This window comes from Saimiri boliviensis, chromosome 1 (genome assembly GCF_048565385.1).
Source record: "Saimiri boliviensis isolate mSaiBol1 chromosome 1, mSaiBol1.pri, whole genome shotgun sequence".
NCBI classification, from domain to species: Eukaryota; Metazoa; Chordata; class Mammalia; order Primates; family Cebidae; genus Saimiri; species Saimiri boliviensis.
The window spans coordinates 57,770,200-57,792,226 of NC_133449.1; the positions used below are offsets into that span (position 1 = coordinate 57,770,200).

Here is a 22,027-nt window from a genome sequence, read left to right on the forward strand (position 1 = left end):
ACATAACCCCAGACTCACACATACCAACGTGGCTTTGAGGACAGGGAATGTTCCTGGAGACTGGAAAAGGGTCTGCTGATGAGCAAAATGACGTTATTCAAGGGCCTGCTGTACTGTAAGCAAAAAACATACACTAGAATTTAAAGATTGAGTATGGAAAAAGAAGGTAAAATATCTAGTCATTTTTACATTAATTTCATGTCGAAATAATACTTTTCTTATACTGTGTTCAATATATTATTAAAAATAAAAAATAAAAAGAATGCCATGACACCTGCCAACCCTGGGCACTGTGGCCATTCACAATTATTGGCTTTTACCAGCAGGTGCTAATGTGCCCACGAAAAAAGGAAAAACAAAAAGTGGAGGTTTTTTTAATAAACAAATGGCTTCAGTCATAACAGAATGTTATTTAGCTACGGTGTAGATTTTTCTGTGTGACAGGTACAGACCCATATTCTCTCTGTCTTCTACTTACATAATAGCCAAGCTGATTAAGAGTTATTCAGATCTGTGTTTCAGTCATTGGATCCATCACCAGCCTAAGTCATGGGAGTACAATAAGGAGTGATGGGTTCCATGCTGCTGGTCAGTTTACAGTTTAGAACAGCTGTACTCCAAGCTTCAGCTCCTTCCTCACCTGAATGTTAGGCCACCTGGGAAACCACTATAATGACATGTTCTCCTTGTAACCCCAAAATTCAAGATTCAACCACAAAAGTACCCTCGAACATGTTTTCCCTTTCCCTAGAATCTAAGATTAGGAAAGATCCTTAGAGCTGTAAAATACCAAAGACAGACGACACCTAAATAGTGACAAGACAGATGCAAAATCTGAGGGTCAGAGGATTAAAGTGATCTATCCACACACACAGCGGTAGGGGTAAATCATTACACATCAAAGACATTTCAGTCATCAGGTCCAAAAGACCCAATGTTGTCTTTTAAGGTAAGGGTTGAAAGTACATACCCACTGAGACTTGGGCAGGTTAGAGGGCTTTGTGAAGTAGAACTCCACCTCCTTCTGAAATGAATAGAGTCAAAGAAACCTGAAAACTCATTGTTGGTTCTAAAAAGCAGTGTTCCAATACACTTTCCCTCTCCAACTATGGCTTCAGGCCACCTAGAAGGCTTTGTGACATTAAAAATCCCTTAGAACTAGAAAAAAAATGAACATATGAGCATCGAAGGGTTTTTTTTTTTTCCTGGGTAATTAAAAAACTACTTGCTTTTATACACTGGGGCATGATTTTTTTATTCTTGCATTGAAGGGGTCTGATCTTAACAATATAAGCTTATTATTTTCCTGAAGTAGATGTATAATATATACACACCTTTCAACAGTTGCAGAAAACACAAAATACAAGAGAAAACATACATAAATATGTATATACATACATGCAGAGAATAGACACTCTCTACTTGGATGATAAAACAGCAAAACTAATTAGTATAAGAAAAAAATATTTTCTGCATGTCTGCAGAAGCAACATGAAATGTAACCTTCTAATGTCTGATGTGTCAGCACTACAATTAAAGTCCAGATGCCAGCTTCCTGGGAAACATCACAACACTCTTCCTCAGCTTTGGAGAGGAAATTAAAAAATATTACCAGTATGCTGGCTTATAATTTTATTGTGGTGAGGGTAAGCAGGTAAGGAATGCATAAGGTTAATATTCATAAATATAAATCTATACAGATAGAGCAAGTATATGGAATAGCAGAAAGAACATGGACCCCAGGGCATTTGAATTCATTTGGTTCTGTCACTCATCCATCGTCTAGTGACTTTGGTCAGGCTACTTTCAGTTCCTTGAGCCACAGGTTTCTCATCGGCAAAAATATGACATAAACTATTAAGGCACTTCCTTAGAGGATTAGAAGAGATAAAGTGCGAACATTACTGTAGTATCTACCACAGGGAACAAGCTAAGCATTGATTCTCTTTCTCCTCCTTAGGTATAGAGGAGAAATTAACCACATAGTTAACTGCCCTCTATTTTCTGGATGTGTCTGTGTAAGGGTGCTTAATTCACCTATTGGAATATAATTTGGAGGTTTGCATATGGTGTGGTTAGTTTTTATCTAAATACCAGTGAAAAATTACAGAGATGAAATTGAGGGTTGGGTATAACGATTTTGTATTTTATTCAGATATTTGAGTCAATTGGAAGGTTTTCATGGAAACTAATAGTTGGTTTCTCTTACATATGAAAACAATTGATTTCATAATCATAGCCCTACACTTTATAGTTTGACTATGGTGTAAAGATTGAAATGTTACCTGGTAATATTTATATTATGTGCATAGTTAATTCAAGTACTGCAATAGACCTTTGACATAAAAATACTGAATGTCCTTCGACTCCAATAGTCTACAGGCAACCTTCAAAGTCTGTGGCATTTAGTAAATTGAACAGATATGAACGATGCAATCTGTTCAGGTGAAGACTCATGAAGCCAGTGGGTGAGCTTGATTTACTGCTCAATAGCAGCACCTGAAAGCACCTTGCATAATCTATTCCACTAGTATGTAAGAATTATTCTGCAGTAATGTGCATCGCTTTCAGGGTATGTGCAGTAAAATAAAGCTGTTCTCCAAAATGTGATTTCATAGATATGAAACTTAATGCATGTATGATAACACCAACATCAGCAGCTTACATTTTTAAACAATTACTTTGGGGCCAGAAACTGTGCTAAATCATTACATGAAGGACCAGACTTTAGGCTGTCTAGACACCTTGGATGAGAGTGTGAGGGCAGCGTGGCACAGTGGCTAAGAATGTGGTCCTGGAGTCTGGAATACTTGGGTTCATGCATGAATTCTGTCTCTTTCTAACTATGTAACATTGGGCCAATTATTAAACTTCTTAAAACCTCAGATTTCTCATCTGGAATTTGGAGTAAAAAATAATGCCTTCAGGTTGCCAGAAGCATTAAATAAGCTAATAAAGAGTTAACCTTAAAACTCTAGCCTTATATTTAAATAGTTATTAAGAGTCCAAGGTGGGCCCTTGAACTTTTCTCCAATGCTTTATTGTATATTATAGAAAACCTTACAAACTATGGTAGGGTTTAAGAAATCAGGAATTTATGGGGGAGATTAGTACTGGAACATATACCTCTTAAATAAAAAAATAAAATATACTGTAAGTTTAATATACATGAGCTGAACAAAATAGCTCTTCATAGAGTATTATTATTTATAGACTTGCTATGGCTCAGTTATTAGAGACATTTCAGTAACTCAGTGCTAGTTCAAATATTATTAGCTAGATTAGGGAAGGCAGAAAGGAGAAAAAGGGGTATGAGAATACTGAGTTTGTCTTTAGAAAATGCATGGAGATCCAATTCTATCAATGTGGTTTGTTATTGTTGTTGTTTTTTTTTTTTTTTTTTTTTTGAGACGGAGTTTCACTCGTTACCCAGGCTGGAGTGCAATGGCGCGATCTCGGCTCACCGCAACCTCTGCCTCCTGGGTTCAGGCAATTCTCCTGCCTCAGCCTCCTGAGTAGGTGAGATTACAGGCACGCGCCACCATGCCCAGCTAATTTTTTGTATTTTTAGTAGAGACAGGGTTTCACCATGTTGACCAGGATGGTCTCGATCTCCTGACCTCGTGATCCACCTGCCTCGGCCTCCCAAAGTGCTGGGATTACAGGCTTGAGCCACCGCGCCCGGCCTATTGTTGTTGTTTTTAAGACAGAGTCTCACTCTGTCACCCAGGCTGAAGTACAGTGGCATGATCATCATCAATGTAGTTTATGATGCAACTTTTCTTGATTTTCTTTTTTTAATTCATGTTGTGAAACAAGGCCCTGAAATATACAAAACTCTTACTTTTATTTAAACCCAGGACATTTGTGTAGGAGTTCTAGGACCACACCTATGGGGTTCTAGGACCACACCTATCAGACAACTGAAGACAGAACCAACTGAGAAATAGTCCGAGACTGTAGCCTATGTTTTATTAAAGTTTTATTAAAGTTTCAGCTGATTATGTCACTGCTACTTGTCAAAACATGCATTCTTCCCAGACTCTTCTCTGTCTCACACATTCCAACATCTAATATCTCAGTTCAACCTTGGAAATACAGGAAAATCGAACCACGTCTTCCCACTGACCTCACCTCTATTCTAGTCATGGTACTACTCTGGACTATTGCCGTATTATCTCACATATTCTTCTTTCTTTGCTTTTTATCACTCTCACATTTTCCATCAAGCAGCACTGTGAACTTTTAAAAATGGAAGTCAGATGATGTCATGCCTTTGTTCAAAACCTTCCAATGGACTCAAATATCTGAGTAAACTACAAAATCTTTATACCCAGCTCTCAATTTCATCTCTGTAATTTTCCTCTCAGTCTCAGCTCCGGTCACACTGGTCTCTTTGTTCTCTACCAAACATGCAAAGCACACTGCTGCCCTGGGGTCTTTGGACTTGTTTTTTTCACAGTCTGGAATGTTCTTCCACTCCCTTCACATCTCTATTCAACAGTCATCTTAGAAGGGAAGCCTTTTCTGACCTCAGATGCCCCCCTCTTTCATTCTGTATCATCCTACTCTGTTTAATTTTGTGCTACAGCACAGAGTTCTGCCTTACATAGTACACACTTACCTCTCCTTTTCTCATCTTTCCCAAGAGAACGCATGTCGCATGAGAGCAGGAACTTTCTCTGATTTGTTCATGGTTATATTGCCAGCAACTGGAGCAGCATCAGCACATGGTCCTCTCAGGCAACATTGCTGAATGCAGCATTGTGCAAGGGGAGGGATTAACTGAGAAGAGCGATTTACTCAAGGCTGAAAGAAAGGCACTCTGGTGCCGGACTAATGGATGATCACATTAGTGATTCTGAATATCACGGTTTGACACTGACTTCCAAACCATGCATTTCCAGTAGATATAACTTCTCATCCTTCATGGGGCACTGCTATCAGCAGTAACTAAGTCAAGAGGATGAAGCAGAGAATTGAGATTCCCTCGTCCAACTCATCATTGCCATGGCTTCAGTGCTGTACTTTACTTCGTCAGATAGAACCGGCTCCCTCCCTCACATCCACTAACTGAGGATGAGAGCAGAAGCATGCTTGTCAGGCAGAGGACAGGAAAGGAATGATAATGGAGTTAGGGACACAAACTCAAGAGCATCTTGAGAGAGTTAATTCAACTCCTCAGGGATCCTAATAGCAAGAGCAGGTCTTTTCTACTTAGTACAAACAGTATTTCTTCACATTAGTTCTTCACAGATTTGAAATTCCTTCTTGACAGTAAATTAGACAGGTAAAAATGTACAATGCCTCTTGACTGCTGATCTCCAACGTGCCCCTTAGGATCCTACAGCTGTGCTATTGAAATATGTTACCTCAGGGGCCCAGAAGGTGGCAACATCACTGGCTACACTGATTATTTTATTCCTTTTTTAAGCACCATCTCCTTCTTGAATCCCTGCTAGATGCTAGGCACTTGGCTAGGAGCTGGGTTGTAGTTAGGATTCAATTCGACATGGTGGCTTTCCTGAAAGAATTGGTAAACTAGCAGGAGAACTGGCAGATAGTTGTGGAGCCAAATGGGTACAATCCTAAAGTAAATGGGATGTCATGAAAGTGAAAGATGCAATATTGATCTTGCATCTCATTTTCAAGATTAGCTTTCATTTTCATTGTGGCAATGCATATTCTGTACCCAATTTACGTCCACTCCACCCCAACCCTGACCAAAGTGCTTTGCTGCTGAGTGGCCGTAATTTGCACTCCATTTCTCCATTAGACACGAGGTACCATAGGTATTTCTGGATCAGCTCAGGATACACTCAGGGTCGGCCCCACCCTGAAGCCCTTAGCTAACCTCGAGAAGGGCATGATTCTGAAGATGAGAGAAAATTAATAATAATCATTTTATCTAGTTCTACAGATACTTCCTATAGTGACTTTACATCATAGTTCGCCTGTTAAATTCTAATCAACACATCCTAGTGGAATTTTTCCTAAATTTTATTAAATGTTATAAATATTGTGGTGAAAAAAAAATCTCAAAAGATCACTTGTTAAAGCAATCATGAGAACCCATATTATATTTTCTTTTGAACATTTTACTAATATTTTATGTACATTAAAACTGTCCTTGGTGAGGATTTTCTAAGTTCCACAACTTGTGTAGTTGGGACAGGGCCCAATCACTTCATAGGCTCCATTTATATGAACAGCGAACTGGGAAAAAATGGCACGCAAATATAAGAAAAAAACATAAAAATAGAGAGCAAACTGAATATACTATCATTGAACTAAAAAAAAAAAGTTGAAGAACTAAAACCATCATCACTGCTTCACAGATTGATTATTTCATGTATTTATGAATGATTCTTATGTGATTTACATTAAAGGAAATTTAGAGATTCATCAGAGGCTTTCAAACAGAGATCAAAGGTGCCCTGGGAAGGATTGGAAGGTTGTGCTTAATGGAGAGAGGAGGCACTAAAGTGAGGGAATTGCAGGAAATAGACCTCCAAGCTTGTTATTTCAGTTCAGTTAGAACTGTTTTTATTGATTTATCCATTTATTTGAAGTATGAAAGTCCCAAAATTTCCAATGGATAAAAAGATATCTGACTAAAAATACTAACGACAACAACAAGAAAACCCCATAAACTTATCTAAATGAGCCCTCTCAGGAATTTGTACTTCTCAACATGATGGAGTAGCCTACAAGACACCCACTCGCCTGCTGAGAACCACTAGAAATACACAATAAAAGCAATTTGCTGAAAGCACAGAAGAGCTGCCAAAGATGTCAAAACTTCAACTAGATCAAAAAGAGAGGCTCAGTGAGGGGAGACTAACCTTCAGCCTGTCACTCCAGCCACCCTCGCCAGGATTTGCTAATTCTTAGTGTTGAAAGAGAAACTGAGAAGTCAGAAAGAAGGTCGCTGCTGAAAGGAAGAGAATTCCTTGGAGTTTTCAGCAATCTCATAAGGCTGAGGAGGCAAAAAATGGAGTTGAGCACAGCCCCACTGAGGCAGCAGACTTGGACTTAATACCCCATAGAGAAGAGAGGTTCAAAGGTGCAAACTTGGTGCTTCATCCCCAGTTTTTCCCCAAAGTGTTTGACAGTCAATTAAGTTACAAATAGCACCAGGAAAGAAGGAAATTGAGACCATCCAAAAAGCAAGGCAAAGCAAACTCAGTCTCTTGGTGTTAAAACACACACACACACACACACACACACACACACACACACACACACACAAATTGGGGTTTGTGATTCACAAATGAGGTGACATATCTGATCCTCAGCTGGCCACCCTGAAAGTAAGCTAAACTTTAGAAATGCTACAAATTTGTTCAAGTCACTTTAATCTTTGATTGCAATGAGATGGTCTGCCTTTCTGCTGCCCAACAGAAAACAGGGTGAATTCTCTCTGGGAGGAGAACACATTATCCAGACCCTCTATATTTGTCCACACAAATGTTGGCCATTCAGTCCAGTATCACCCAGCATATCGAATAACACAATCACAAGAAAAATTAAATAATATAAACAGACAGGCAATAAAGTTTGTCTCCATTTTCAAAGCCACATAGAGTCCCATCATTTATAGTTCACTTAAACAAGTCTAAAATCGATAAAACAAAACATGGCACATTCCAGTCCTCAGTCAAACACGAAAGGGTGAACTCTAATGAACAGTCCAAGTCTATGTGAATGTTTGCTGACAGTTTTTAAGTCAGTGTTACCCTTTCCCCATTTCCCTTTTGTTCCCCAAATGGGAAAACTGATAAGAGGGGCCACCTTTTTATTGCTGTTAGGAAATTCAAACCAATCAAATCCTGGCTGCCACATAGAAATACTGACCCCAGCCGCATGCCCTAACATGACAAAAACTAAAGCCATTTCTTCTTCTCTTTGTTTAAACCATATGAACCAGCATGGGTGCCTGCTCTGCTGTCCTGGAAGTCCCATTACATGAGCAATAAACCTGTCTGGACTCTCTTGGTGGATGTGTTGCATCATCCGTATTAACATCCCAGTCGATTTTGGATGTGTTGGGGGTAGTCATCTGTGGAGCCACCCCAAAACAAAACAAAATTGAAACAAACATTGGAGTTCTTTGACTTAGGCTTTTGAAATAACTGTGATTAATATCTTTTTAAAGGAGATAACCTGATAATAAATTTTACTAGAGAATTGGAGTCCCTTTAAAAAAGAAGAATCAACTAGAAATTTAAAAAAAAATTGAACTCAACATATAAGTTTTAAGTATATTGGACACACATGGATGAGTGAATTTAAAATTAGGTCAGTAGAAAATAACCAGACTTAAGCATAGATTAGAGGAAAATTTATATCCTTAAATGCATACAGCACTAAAATAAGAAAGGCAAGAAATTAATGACATGATTATCCATTCCCATAATTTAGAAAAGAAGAAGTAAGCTTTACTGGCAGAAAGCAGCAAAGAAAGAACTATAAGGAAGAGAGCAGAAATAAATAAATTAGAATACAAACAAACCTATAAAGCTGAAAGCTTACTTTTAAAATTGATAAACCACTTGCAAAACTAATCAAGAAGAAAAGAGAAAACACTAATCAGTTAAATGAGGAGTGGGGAAAAAACAGTAATGCAGATCTTTATATGTCTAACAAAAAATTCAAATGTATTATGGACAATTTTATGCCAATAAATTAAAAGAATAAATGAAATGACAAATTCTTAAAAGGCAACTTAACAAAACTGACCTTAAAAGAAATAAAACAGTGTAAATAGTCTTTTGATTTTAAACCTTTCCTCAAATAAATCCCCACACTCACATTGTTTTATCAGTAAACTCCACCAAACATTTAAAAAATAAATGAGGCTGATCTTACATATTCGTTTCCCAAAAAATAGAAGAAAAAATTTTCAACTCATTTTTTAAGGGAAAGCATAACTTTGATACCAATACCTCTGAAAATCATCTCAACATCTGCAGAAAAAGCATTTGAAACAATTCTATACTTACTCATAATTTTTTATAGTCTTAGCAAATGAGTAATAGAGTTAACTTTATCTAATTAAAATATCTATAAGAAACCTAGAGCAAACAATGTAATTGATTTCAGATACAGAACTGAAATTTCCCAACTGAGATCCAGCAATCACAAAAATTTTTACCACCACAATATTGTACTGGAGGTCCTAGCTAACACTATAATGCAAGGGAAAAAAAAAAAAACAAACTAGTATTGAGAAAGAAGAAAGATACTTGAGATGGTTTGGCTGTGTTCCTACCCAAATCTCATCTTGAATTGTAACAATCTCCACATGTCAAGAATGGTGCCAGGTGGAGATAATTGAATCATGGCAGTGGTTTTCCCCATACTGTTCTCCTGGTAGTGAATAAGTTTCATAAGTTCTGATGGTTTTATAAAGGGGAGCTCCCCTGCGCAAGTTCTCTTGCCTGCCACCGTGTAAGAAGTGTCTTTGCTCCTCCTTTGCCTTCTGTTGTGATTGTGAGGCCTCTCCACATATGTGGAACTGTGAGTCTATTAAACTTCTTTCACTTACAAATTACCCGGTCTTACGTATGTCTTTATTAGCAGCATGAGAACAGATTAACACAACAGTCTCATAACTTGCAGGTACATGACTATGTATATAGAAAATTTGAAAGGAAATTTTCAAAGTTTTAGAATTAGTAGCTGAATTTATCAAGTCCAATGGATATAAAATCAGTATACCAACCAACTTTTTCATGTTATAGACACAGAAACCAAGAAAGGTGCCCATATCTACACATTTTCCAAAACTAGAAAAAGGCTAACACTCGGCTCAGTGCTTCAAGTTTTGTTGCTGTTGTTGTTGTTGTTGTTGTTGTTGTTGTTGTTGTTGTTTTGAGACAGAGTCTCACTCCGTCACCAGGCACCAGGCTGGAGTGCAATGGCGCGACCTCGGCTCACTGGAAACTCCACCTCCTGAGTTCAAGTAATTCTCCTGCCTCAGCCTCCTGAGTAGCTATGTCTACACGTGTGCACCACCATGCCCAGCTAATTTTTCTGCATTTTTTGTAGAGACAGGGTTTCACCATGTTGGCCAGTATGGTCTCGATCTCTTGATCTAGTGATCCATCCACCTCGGCCTCCCAAAGTGCTGAGATTACAGGCGTGAGCTACCGCGCCCGGCCGTTGTTGTTGTTGTTGTTTTTTGATACATGCAAACTTGTAGATTCTGGTTACTCCCTAGTCAAGCAGAAGCCAGTCCACACACTAGCCCCTGTATCTACTAGGCATCAAGACATTAAAATGTTGCTGGCCACCGTGACCATCCATGGGAAATGAAGGGAACACCTGTGAGGGGCAAAGTGCAGTTTTCTGAAAGGTGGAGCTGCAAGTAATCTAAGCTTTCAGCTTCTGTCACAAGTTTAGGATCGAGAATCACATATAGTGAACAGATTTACCTACAATGGAACCTAAAGACAGAATGAGGGAAAATGGTGGATGTGTCCAGGGCTTGTCACAGGAGAAGGAAGAATGCGTGGAAAAAGCTGGGTCTTTGGCCCCAGTCTCATATTTATAAAAAGTGTTAAGTTTGAACTTCAGATATGACCTGCAAATGAGGTAGACATTAATAGGACTGAAAGTACATGTTTATCACACAACTTGAAATCCATGTCCTGTTCTTCATCCACAGTGTCTACAACATACCATCAGTTAATATTTTCCGTAAACTTTGCAGTTATCTTGTAAATACTGTAATTACATAAGTACAATGATATATTTATATGCTAATATTATTTTATTACATGTGAATATTTAAAGCTTTGTAGCACCCATTCAGCATTTTTTTCCCTCCTCCCCTTACTTCTGTGCTCATATCCTCCTCTTTCTCCACCTTCCCCTTCTCAAAACATGGAAATGGACAGAGCTTCCAAAGTCAACCTTGGAAAGTTTCTGGATCCCTAAATAGCTAAGTGAACTATCCGAGCATGCGGGTGGAATGTGAAGGGTGACAGAAGGCTTGCCTGGTATGAGAGAACAGAGCCAGAAGGACTGCTTTGATATTGTGAGTATTACCCTAGTTTTAGCTCTAGACTGGTATTGTCTCAAGACACTGGGGTCATGGCAGGAAGCTCAAAGCCTCCATTATTGTGGCCAACACTTTTGCATAGAACCTGCTGACTGCTGTCACCGGTGATGGCTCAGCCTGTATCCTAGAGAAGCAGAGGCTTGACGTAGGACTTCCTGCTGGCTGGGTGTCTTCAGCCCGAGGCACCTGCAGTGCTGGATTAACCAAGGAGCAAACTAAGCAGGTGCTTAGGATGCAACTAAATCAAACACCACCCCCATCATACACTCCAAGAAAAGCAGAAAGGATTTTACATTTAATGAATGTACTAAGAATTTTAATTTTTCCATTCAAAGGAAAAAAAAGAACTTACTTTCCTTTCAGCTTATTTAAAGTTTTCTTTCATTTTAAGTGATTTCATTTCTTTCTTTCTTTCTTTCTTTATTTTTTTTTGAGACGGAGTCTCACTCTGTTGCCAGGCTGGAGTGCAGTGATGCGATCTCGGCTCACTGCAACTTCCGCCTCCCGGGTTCAAGCAATTCTCCTGCCTCAGTCTCCTGAGTAGCTGGGACTACAGGCGCATGCCACCATGCCCAGATAATTTTTGTATTTTTTAGTAGAGATGGGGTTTCACCATGTTAGCCAGGATGGTCTCGATCTCTTGATCTTGTGATCCTCCCGCCTCGGCCTCCCAAAGTGCTGGGATTACAGGCGTGACCCACCGTGACCGGCCCTTAAGTGATTTTATTATAAATTAAAGTAGGAATGCATCACAGTGGTGGTGGTGGTGGTGGTGGTAGGATTAAGTGCTCAGAGCCAGTAAAAGTTTTAACCTGGCCTCAATAACCATTTCCTAAATTTTCTAGGATCCATCCTCAGCCCTCCTGCGCTCTTGTTCTCTAGCACACATATTTCTTGTGTAACTTGTCTATTTTCTATTATATTTAGCCCCACATCACTAATCCTACCTTTGCCAGGCTGTGGTTTCTAGCTCCTAAATTTAGGCAGTCTAGTTATCATTTACTTTGTACAATATTTTTTTTTCAATATTACCCAATAAACTTTTGCATTTATAAAGAAAGTCCTACAGATTCCTCTAATACATAAAACATGTTTATGATGCTTAACTTGCCCTAGTACCACCCCAAGATCTTCCACCAAAAATTCAAACATCTCTTTGGAGGACGTAGGATTTTTTTTTTTTTTCCACACGTTCCCAGTGTGAACAGCATCTAGGCACCACTGGATGGAGTGAACATGGGTTTGGGGAGGGGGAAAAAAGAGAGAAGTATCCTAGGCCTCCATTTATAAATTTTAATTTATGCCCTCAAATCGAAGCTGGTATTTAGCACTCCAGCATGTCTCTTCTACTTCTCTTGTTTCAGCTCCTGCTTGTTGTTCAGGAAAATTGACAGATGTGTTTCAGAGCGTGCTTAAAATTGTAAGATAGACAAAAGAAAGATGATTGATAGCTTGATTCCTTGGAAAGGGGGTACAGTAATCAGAAGGTAAAGGGAAGAAAGATTTCAGGACTTCATTTCTCAAAAAATAAAAACAAATAGAATAGCTCTCTATTGAAATTCTAAGAGCCATGTGTAGAGATTGAACCCATGGATAAATTCGAGTCCTCAGGCCCCTCCGCACTTACCTCTACCAGTTTGTTGGCATGTTCACGGAAAACCTGGGCATATTCTTTCACTTCCTTCTCATTTCCGCTCTTTGCAGCCTCAATGAGAACTAGCAAAGGGACATTGGTTTCCAAGAAAGAATCAGATATGTGATCCATCACTGCTTTCCGAAGCTACAGTTAAAACAAAAACAAAAAAATGGTATACAATTAAGAAACACTAGAAATATCAATTTTTTTCTATTTTGAGCTCTCATTATCCATAGAGATAATATTCCTATTTTCTTTTTTAAACTGTCCCAGTGCTTATACTATCAAAGGGAAAACCAATGACTGACGGAAGTATGAGTTAAACATATTATATGTCAACCTGAAAGTTACATAAATGGCCTGTTGCTCAATACGCTATGGTCCCTCTCCTGTTAAAGGTCTCTCATCCTTCACTGACCCAAACCTTCAGGATGTTTTGAATCATGACACAGTTGAAGAATTCATGCTCTTTGAGAAGAAAAAAATCTAGGCAACAACCAATAAGTCAAGAGAACTTTGGATAAAGATTTAAACTTTGAAGCCAACCCTGAAACTTTGCCACTGTGCCGTCTCCTGCCCTTTCTAGACCCATTGTTTGTGTTGGATAGAAGCAGAAACATGAAACATCTAACAATCTCAAAACCGTTTGCGCCCAGGTGCTATGATGACATAGTTGCTATGTTCCAGAAATACTTAAAATTATTCTTCAAGATAAATGAGAATAAACAAGCCCAAATCTTCTAACAATGCATAATTATACATCATTCCCACATTGTTAAAATAGAAAGCAGGGCAGCTGCATGAAAATAAAATGAAACTGTCCCTGAAAAATCACCTTGGTGCTGTTTTGTTCATAATTATCTGAATGTATATGGGATGCACATAAAAATAAACAGAAAAGAAGATGTTAAACACTCTGTATGTTTTCCAAACAAATATACCTCTCTAGGATCATTCAAGTGAATTTCTTGATAGAATGACACACACACATTCATTATTGGTCAGAACAAGAATTATGAACAAATCTCAATTCCTTTTTTCACTAATTACCATAAGGTAAACATGAATGTATGTATAACTCAGTTTGGTTTAACTCTGAATTGTGTTTGACATTTCACCATATCAAATGTAATAAAGTCTATGTAAAGTTAACATCATCCACATATTCATTTGACCAAATGTATTAAATTACTGCCTGGGAATAATGTTGGTTATTGGTGAGCTCATGGATAATGTGTCATTTACTTAGCTAAAATGTTTGCATATTATATAATGTTATTTCTACTACAATACTATGAGATAGGGATGATTCTTATACTAGTTCTTCGATTGAAGAAGCTGAGACTTTAAAAAGTAAAATAACTTGTCTGCAGTCATAAATTAACGAGTGGTGGTGCCTATGGTAAGATAGGTCTGAAGAAGATACTACAGTGAACACTTGAAACTGATCTGCCATGGCTTTTTCACAACAGGCCCCATATGGAGGAAAAACTATTTAGAGTAGAATCAAAATTGAACTTGACAGGGACAACAGAGATAAAAGAAAGAGAAGGTTGAGATAAAATAGGGGGGATAAGAAGAGTCAGGTTATTTCAACAATCAGACAAGCATATTTTTTAATACCACACAAAAATAACAGAAGTGAGAGCTCTGGGAATCAGACAAGCATATTTTTTAATACCACACAAAAATAACAGAAGTGAGAGCTCTGGGAAGCTTGAAAAGCTATCTGCATCAAGCGTCTTTCTAAGCCTTCAGGAAGATAATGTTCACAAAAACAAGCAACTTAAAATTATCAAGGTCAAATCTCATCTAAAGTTATTATCAGAAAAATGAGATTAAGAAATATAACATCATCCCTAGGCCCACTGAAAGCATGCCAGAAAGATATGCTTATAAAATAGATTAAAATTGTAACCCACCATTTCAAATAAATTTAAAACATCACAAAAATGATATAGGATATGAAAGAACATAATAAATTAGAATAAGGAAAAACTAAAGAATTAGGTCATGAAACTCAAGAAAGGATTATAAATAAAAGAAAATCATTTGAAAAGACTAAGAATTAATAAACATCAAACTAAATGCCTTAAGACAAATAAAATGAGGAAAATTTTTAAATTAAAAAAAATTTAAGCTAAGAAACCATTTTTTAAAATATGATGACAAATATTGAAGATAGGCCAAAAAAGAAAAAAGGTAATACAGGGCTACCAGGGGTTCCATGAAAAAGAAAATCAGAACAAGAAAACAAAACAAATACCAGGTGAAACAGAATGAATTGTAAGCAATGAAAACTTTCCTGAATAAATAAAACTATATTCTAATAATGTATATTTTTAATTGCTGATAAAGTGGGTTTTTAATGTTCTCACCACAAAAATAAGTACATACAGTGATAAATGTGTTAGTTTAATTTAATCATTCAGAATATATACATATATCAAAATATCACATTGTACTCCACAAACATATGTTAATTAAACATTAAAATTAAAATTAAACAAATAACCTACAATCTGAAAGAATGTATCATGTACTTGAGAAGACTGACCCGCAATTATCAACCAAGATATAGTCCAGTGAAATTACTTAATTCTAAAGAAAAATGAGGGAAAACACTTCATTTCAGCAAATACAGCATATGATATATACAGGAACAAGTTGATTGTTACCAGACTTTTTAATAGTAAAGATTTATGCCAAAGAAAATATTATCTTTAAGATATTCAAGACAAGAGAATGTAAACTAAGAATTTTATAATCAGCAAAACTGACTTTCAAGGGTATAAGGATTACAGAAAATCTGATTAAAATGCAAGAACTCAGAATATTGTTTCATGAGTCTTTCCTAGGAAATCTGTCAAAGAATGAGTTTTACAAATTAAAATAACTAGAAAAATATTGACATAAGTAGTGATAGAATATAGTATAAAATGTTTGTGTACTCCGACAAAAAAGACTTATTACAACATCATAAAATGGAGAGGAGAAAGGGAATAGAAAATACCAAAATATTAAAGAAAAATTCTGTAATGCTAGATCTGAATTAGAAATGTCAGTAGGAACATATGAGATTTGATTCAGCTTTATTGAGGTATAACTGACAAATAAAATTGTATATATTTAAAGTGTATAACATGATGATAAACATGCATTTTTAGAAACATATATAGTGAAATGATTATCACAATTGAGTTAATTAGCATATCCATTCCCTTATTTAGCTATCTTTTTCTTCTTTATTGGTGAGAACACCTAAGATCTAGTCTCTTAGCACATTTCAAGCACATAGCACAGCGTTTTTGAAAGTCATCATGCTGTATATTAGATTCTCATAACTTATTCATTGTATAACTTAAAGTTTGCACCCTTTGACCAACATTTCCCATTTCACCACCCTCACTTCCATCCCTTGAAACGACTAGTTTACTTTTTGTTTCTGTGATTTCCACCTCTTGTTTGTTTTTAGTTTCCATATATAAGTGATGCCATACAATATTTGCCTTTCTCTGCTTGGCTTATTTCACTAAGTACAATGCCCTTCAAGTCCATCCATGTTGTCACATATAAGAAGATTTATCCTTTTATATGGTTAATAGTATTCCATTGTGCATATATCTGTTTATCTGTCTATCACATTTTTTTTTATCCATTTATCTGTCAGTGGATGCTTGGTTGATTCCATGACTTGGTTCTGGCAAATAATGCTGCAATAAACATGAGGTGCAGACAGCTCTTTGACATATTGATTTATTTCCATCAGATTCTACCCAGAAATGGGATTGTTCGATAATATGGTATTTCTAGTTTTAATTTTTGAGGCACCACCATACTGTTTTCTATTTTGTACTAATTTACATTCCTACAAACAACGTTCAAAGCTTTCCTTTTCTCCATATCCTTGCCAACGTTTGAATACATGAGATTTTAAATTGAAAACATACGCACATGTGCAAACACTTCCTCAGTTCTGTCTAATGAAAAAGCCTGAGAATAATGGCTAGCCTAGCAGTGATGAACAACTTGAAACACAATTTTATGCTACAACAGAAAAAGAAACAAACGAACAAAAAAACAAACAAAACAAAACAGAGTTTCATGGAGAAAGGGCTGATTCCAGGCACTCTGAGGCTGGAAGTATACAAATAAGCTTGAAATATCTTGTCATGCCAGGTAACAGTGAACTATCAAAGACTCTTAGAGGCGTGCCAAAATAACTCAGGAGGCTCCCACTGGCCAAAATAGAGATGCTTTGAGTTGAAGATGACAGACATTCCCTGCCTCCCAATTAACTTAGGCCCTTGCATACATGGTGGAGAACAGCCCCATGTTCTGTTACTGACCCAGTATTGTAATTATTAGGAAATGTAATTCTATTGTTTGGAGCCTTTGCACATGTTAAAGTTTATTAGCTACAGTAGTTGGCCTGCCCTAATTTAAATTGGAAATAGACTTTTCATTTTCCTGCAACCTCTGCCTTCTTTCAACCTGCCTTTCCTTACTTAGATCCTTTCTACTTGAAGTGTGGGCCACTGGCCAGCACCACTGCTATTTCCTGGGAGCTTATTAGAAATGCAAAACCAAGGCCCCATCCAGACCTGCTTTTAACCAGAATCTGCATTTTAATAACATGCCTAGGTGATTCCTCCACAGTATAAAGTTTGAGGTTTGCCTCCCTAGAAGACCTATTGTATTAGTCTCAAGCATTAGATTTTTAGTCTCAAGCATTAGAAATTAATTCTATCTAATTTAAGCAGAAAGATTACCTGTCAGTTCACAAAATGGGCAGAATTCAGAAATGTTAAGACACCTTATGTCTTTATATCAATAGCTTTTGATTCAGACGTTAGGCAGACCTGATTTTCATCTGGGTGAAACAGACAAGAACTCTGGGTCATATGTCCTCACCTAGTTGCAAGAGTAAAGGAGGTAGCTGCTGGGAGGAAAGTATTCTTTGAAAACAAGTATTTTGGCCATTTAAGCTTCTTATATGGAGATTCATAACATGAGAAATTCCCTGAATGCAGAGAAGGAACTAAGATACTGACCTGAAAACAAAAAAGTGGCCAGCTAAAAAAAAAAAAAAGAAACCTGGCAGAAAACTAATTTGGGGATTCAAGCATGAGTGGAAGTTGAAAATAAACAGAGATATATTTATAAGACATAATTAAAAGGTGAAGAGTTGTTTATAAGGAACAAGATCAAAAGCTATGTACTAGGACAGGAATGGCAAGTATACTACAACTCTTTCTTTCTATGCCCACACCAGACACAAGTAATCAATTACTTCTTTTATGTTGAGCTCAAATACTACTTTATAATCCTTTTCAACACAGTGCTCCAAATAGCTACTACTAATCAATATTGTTTCTCCTTTGGGATGAAAGCTCTTTCTTTGCTAAACCTTCCCTGCAATTGATGGCTTCTGCATGCCAATCTTTAGGCAGAATTGGCTATGTGTCTGAGCAACCCAATGCCATTTAGACTTTCAGAAATAAAAGTTAACACCCGGCCGGGTGCGGTGGCTCAAGCCTGTAATCCCTGCACTTTGGGAGGCCGAGGTGGGTGGATCACGAGGTCGAGAGATCAAGACCATCCTGGTCCACATGGTGAAACTCCGTCTCTACTAAAAATACAAAAAAATTAGCTGGGCATGGTGGCGCGTGCCTGTAATCCCAGCTACTCAGGAGGCTGAGGCAGGAGAATTGCCTGAACCCAGGAGGCGGAGGTTGCGGTGAGCCGAGATCGCACCATTGCACTCCAGCCTGGGTAACAAGAGCAAAACTCCGTCTCAAAAAAAAAAAAAAAAAAAAAAAAAAAAGTTAACACCCACGTTGAGGCTGGGCAGATGATGTTTAATAAATGTCCATTTAACATCTACCCTGTCATTTAGACAAATGTTTAGAAAAATCTTTTAAGAATAATAGTGTTAACTTCTTCACTACTATGATGTAAGAAATACCAACTAAGGTCAAAACTGGGGTTAGAAGGTAATTTCAAATAGGCTCAAAAAATCTGAAGCCTTAAATCTTTCCATGAATATGGCTGCTCTTCACAATTACTGACATGTTTTTCCATATTTCCTTAAGCTGTGTGGTATAATTGTTATTAAATTTTAAAAAATCAAAGCAACAAAGTGACTGAACCAGGAGCCATCCAGCCTAGGGGGCCTGACAAGTATTGGGCTTCATTAAGTCAGGCAAAGTTTAGCCAGTCTGAAGGTCAATTAGGGTAATCAGTCAGTCCTGTAATTTATCTAGTGTCACTTTAATATTAAAGCCAAGTTGCCATCAAGGCACAGTCCTTTGGTAATGAAGGCACTCATCATTGTTCAGGTTGGGGTGGGAGCAGTTAGGGGGAGCAGAGGCACATCTATAAAGCCCTGAGAAAACATTTGAAGAATAATCATAGTTCTTGCTTTATTTAGTTTTCTTCATAAGAGAAACATGAAATTCTTTGGTCATTATCTTGATGACACTGACTATCTTTCATGAAGCAAAATCATTTTAATTGGGATACTAGCATCTCTTTTTAATGGAACCAATTATCTCTATCATGCCCTGTGCTCTTCCCTACCCATCCCATTCATTCTCCACCAAACTCATTCAGGTCTGTTAGATCAATTAAAAGTACAACTGTCATCATTAGAGACACTTATGTTGGAGCCAGATCAGCATATGTACAACCAGATCAATGGTCTTTGCCCCTAGATTTTTTATCTCTTTGATTGTTTGATATAGTCAGTATAAATGTTAGGAACGTGTCTCACTGGTGGAATAAGAAGCACTGGGGCAAACATAGACCATTACAGTAGATTTATTGCCTGAATGACCTTATTCTTCTATTCTATCCATACCACTGCCATGTAACTCTGTAGTGCCTGCACTGTATGACATGTGCAGGGCCAATGAATGTTGGCCACCACGATGCAGGTGGACATTTGAAAGGTCCATTCCACATTGGGCTTGCTTAGTCTTGGTCCCTGCCATCCTCATGAGAAGAACATGTCCAGGCTAGACTGCCTGTCCCAGGAAAAGAGTGACAAACTTATTGACCAGGACTGGGTCACCTCAGTCATGTCTGTCAATGCCACCCTAGATCCATTAAAAGCAATAGAACCCAGACACAGAGGAAACCTGGCCCAAGATAACCACCTCAGACCAGTGAGCTACAAATGCTATTGCTGTACGTCCCAAGGTACTGTTACACTACACTGCTGTGAAAATAGATAACTGATAAGATAACATACATGAAGTAAGTTTTCATGATCACCAAATCAGCTGGTGGTGAAGTGGGAGAGACATCCTGAAAATAAATTTCTGATCCATCAGTGGACTACTTTGGTGTCATTTCAATTCATTTCTTTGGCCAAATGCACTGAAATAACAGTAGTCTGCTCCACATGTTTCATTGCATAACCATGGGATGTATGTAAGAAAATCACAGCTGTAATTTTTAATTTTTATAGATTAAGCAAATGCTTTACTTAAAAAAGTTATAACAAAGAGACAAGTCATGGGGACTAAGACAGGGAAGGGTTGATGGGCACATTTCCTGAAGGACAGTAGCAGCTACTCGGCTCCTTCTATTGATTTCATTTTCTGCCCCAGCACACACAGGTCTGTGTCAAATTCCTCCCTTACCTCCACAATAGGCAAGAGCACTTGCCTTCATGAAGAGAGACAGTGAAGAGCTGTCTCAGGGTCAAGGGAGTGCTGGGCTCATTGTGGATCTCCAGATGGCTCAATCCAGCGGGTACTACACCTTGACTTGGCACTCTTAAAAATGTTAGCAGAAAATGGAGCCCATCATTGCTAGGTGTAGTATAAAGAAACAAAGGAGAGGCTAGCGGAAGGGAAAGTGTATGGGAAAGGCAGAAGCAACTGCAGCAGTCAGATGAGGAGAGGTGGCGAGGAGAGCAGAAAAGCATTGGGGAAAATTAATATTTCATAATAACAGTCTTCACTTAGTACCTATTTTGAGCCAGATATGGTTCTAAAAAAATTCGAATAACTTTTTTTCTCTCAAAAATCACTGTGTACCATTTTATTCATTTTATAGGTGAAGAGATTGAGGCAATAGAATTAAGTCACATGTCCACATTCGCAAAGCTAACAGATGGCAGTGGCAGGATTTGAACCAATGCTGCTTGGCCCCAGACTACACACTTTTAAATAGTAACATACACGAGTTCTCCTATGTCTACTTTGTGCCAGTTTTGTGTACATTACTGACCAAAAGCAATGGTATATATGATGACAGCAGTGAAGATTCCAGGAACAGATGTGATTCCTAAATAATGAGTAAAGTGTATAAGGGATTCTGAAAGTTCTCCTCCTCCCCAACCATGATATAGTAAGACCGAAAAGAAGAAGAGCCCCTGTAGAGAGGATGAAAGAAGAGACCCCATGGCAGATTGTCACCATAACAGGGAATCAGTGATCCTACCAGAGGCAGAAGTTGACACTGAATCCTAATGAATCCCTACTCTGAGAGCAGGAAGGGACCTGCTAGATACGCACTATGAGACCCTGAATTGCTGGGGCTTTAGGGATCTGGAAAAAGACGGAGAATTGGTGGTCTAAGATATGCCTACTGCAACAATGTACCTGATGAATTATACTTGCTCGAATGTAACCATTTTATTATAATTCTTATTGATCAAAATGTTTTAAAATAGTAAGTTGTAAGATGCTTAATAAAGTGTGTTTCTTGAAATTCTAACTGGGTTCAAGCCACAGGACAAGAGACTTCTCCCAGAAAGACTAGTATCCATTTTCCACGCTTTGATATGGTAATTATGGTTTATATGGAAATCCATAAGCCAGGCTGTGGCAGAGGTGAGCCTTACTATAGAGAAATCTTTGAAAGCTGCAAATGCAGCTTGGTACTGTGACAATCTAGCATTCTAATATGCATTCTCATTTTTAAGAGTATTAGGATCAAAACTTCTTAAATACATCTCACTCCAAAGTCTATAAACACAGGCATATCCTAAAGTGGGAGCCAGAGTCCTCAGCAGCTAGGACCAGGGACATCTTGAACTTGGTATCAGCCAGCAAGTGCAGGAACTCATAAATACTGCCTTCATTAGCTGATGGGTCCTGTGATTTGTGTCTCTGATGAGCAGGGGCAAATTTTTTGACCCCTCCAGTAAACAGGCAGTATAATTCCTCTGTAAATTGACTATTAGAATGGTTTAAATGCCCTTGCCTACAAGCTGAAAGGCGTAGTTAACAGTTTTTACATAAGCTAGAAGACCAAAATTTAGCTATCAATCAACCAGAGCAGAAAGGAATGACTTGACAAAATCATTC

At 37.8% G+C, this 22,027-nt stretch overlaps 1 protein-coding gene across 6 annotated transcripts in view; it reads right to left on the reverse strand.

The window, feature by feature from the left end:
• Positions 1-22,027, reverse strand: part of CTNNA2 (catenin alpha 2) — a 1,155,573-nt gene that overhangs the window by 219,829 nt on the left and 913,717 nt on the right. For all 6 annotated transcript variants that reach the window (XM_074397692.1, XM_003922543.4, XM_010333399.3 and 3 more), the window contains one exon: positions 12,696-12,848. In XM_074397692.1, coding sequence (XP_074253793.1) covers positions 12,696-12,848 — 153 coding nt within the window. The remainder of the gene's footprint in view (positions 1-12,695; positions 12,849-22,027) is intronic.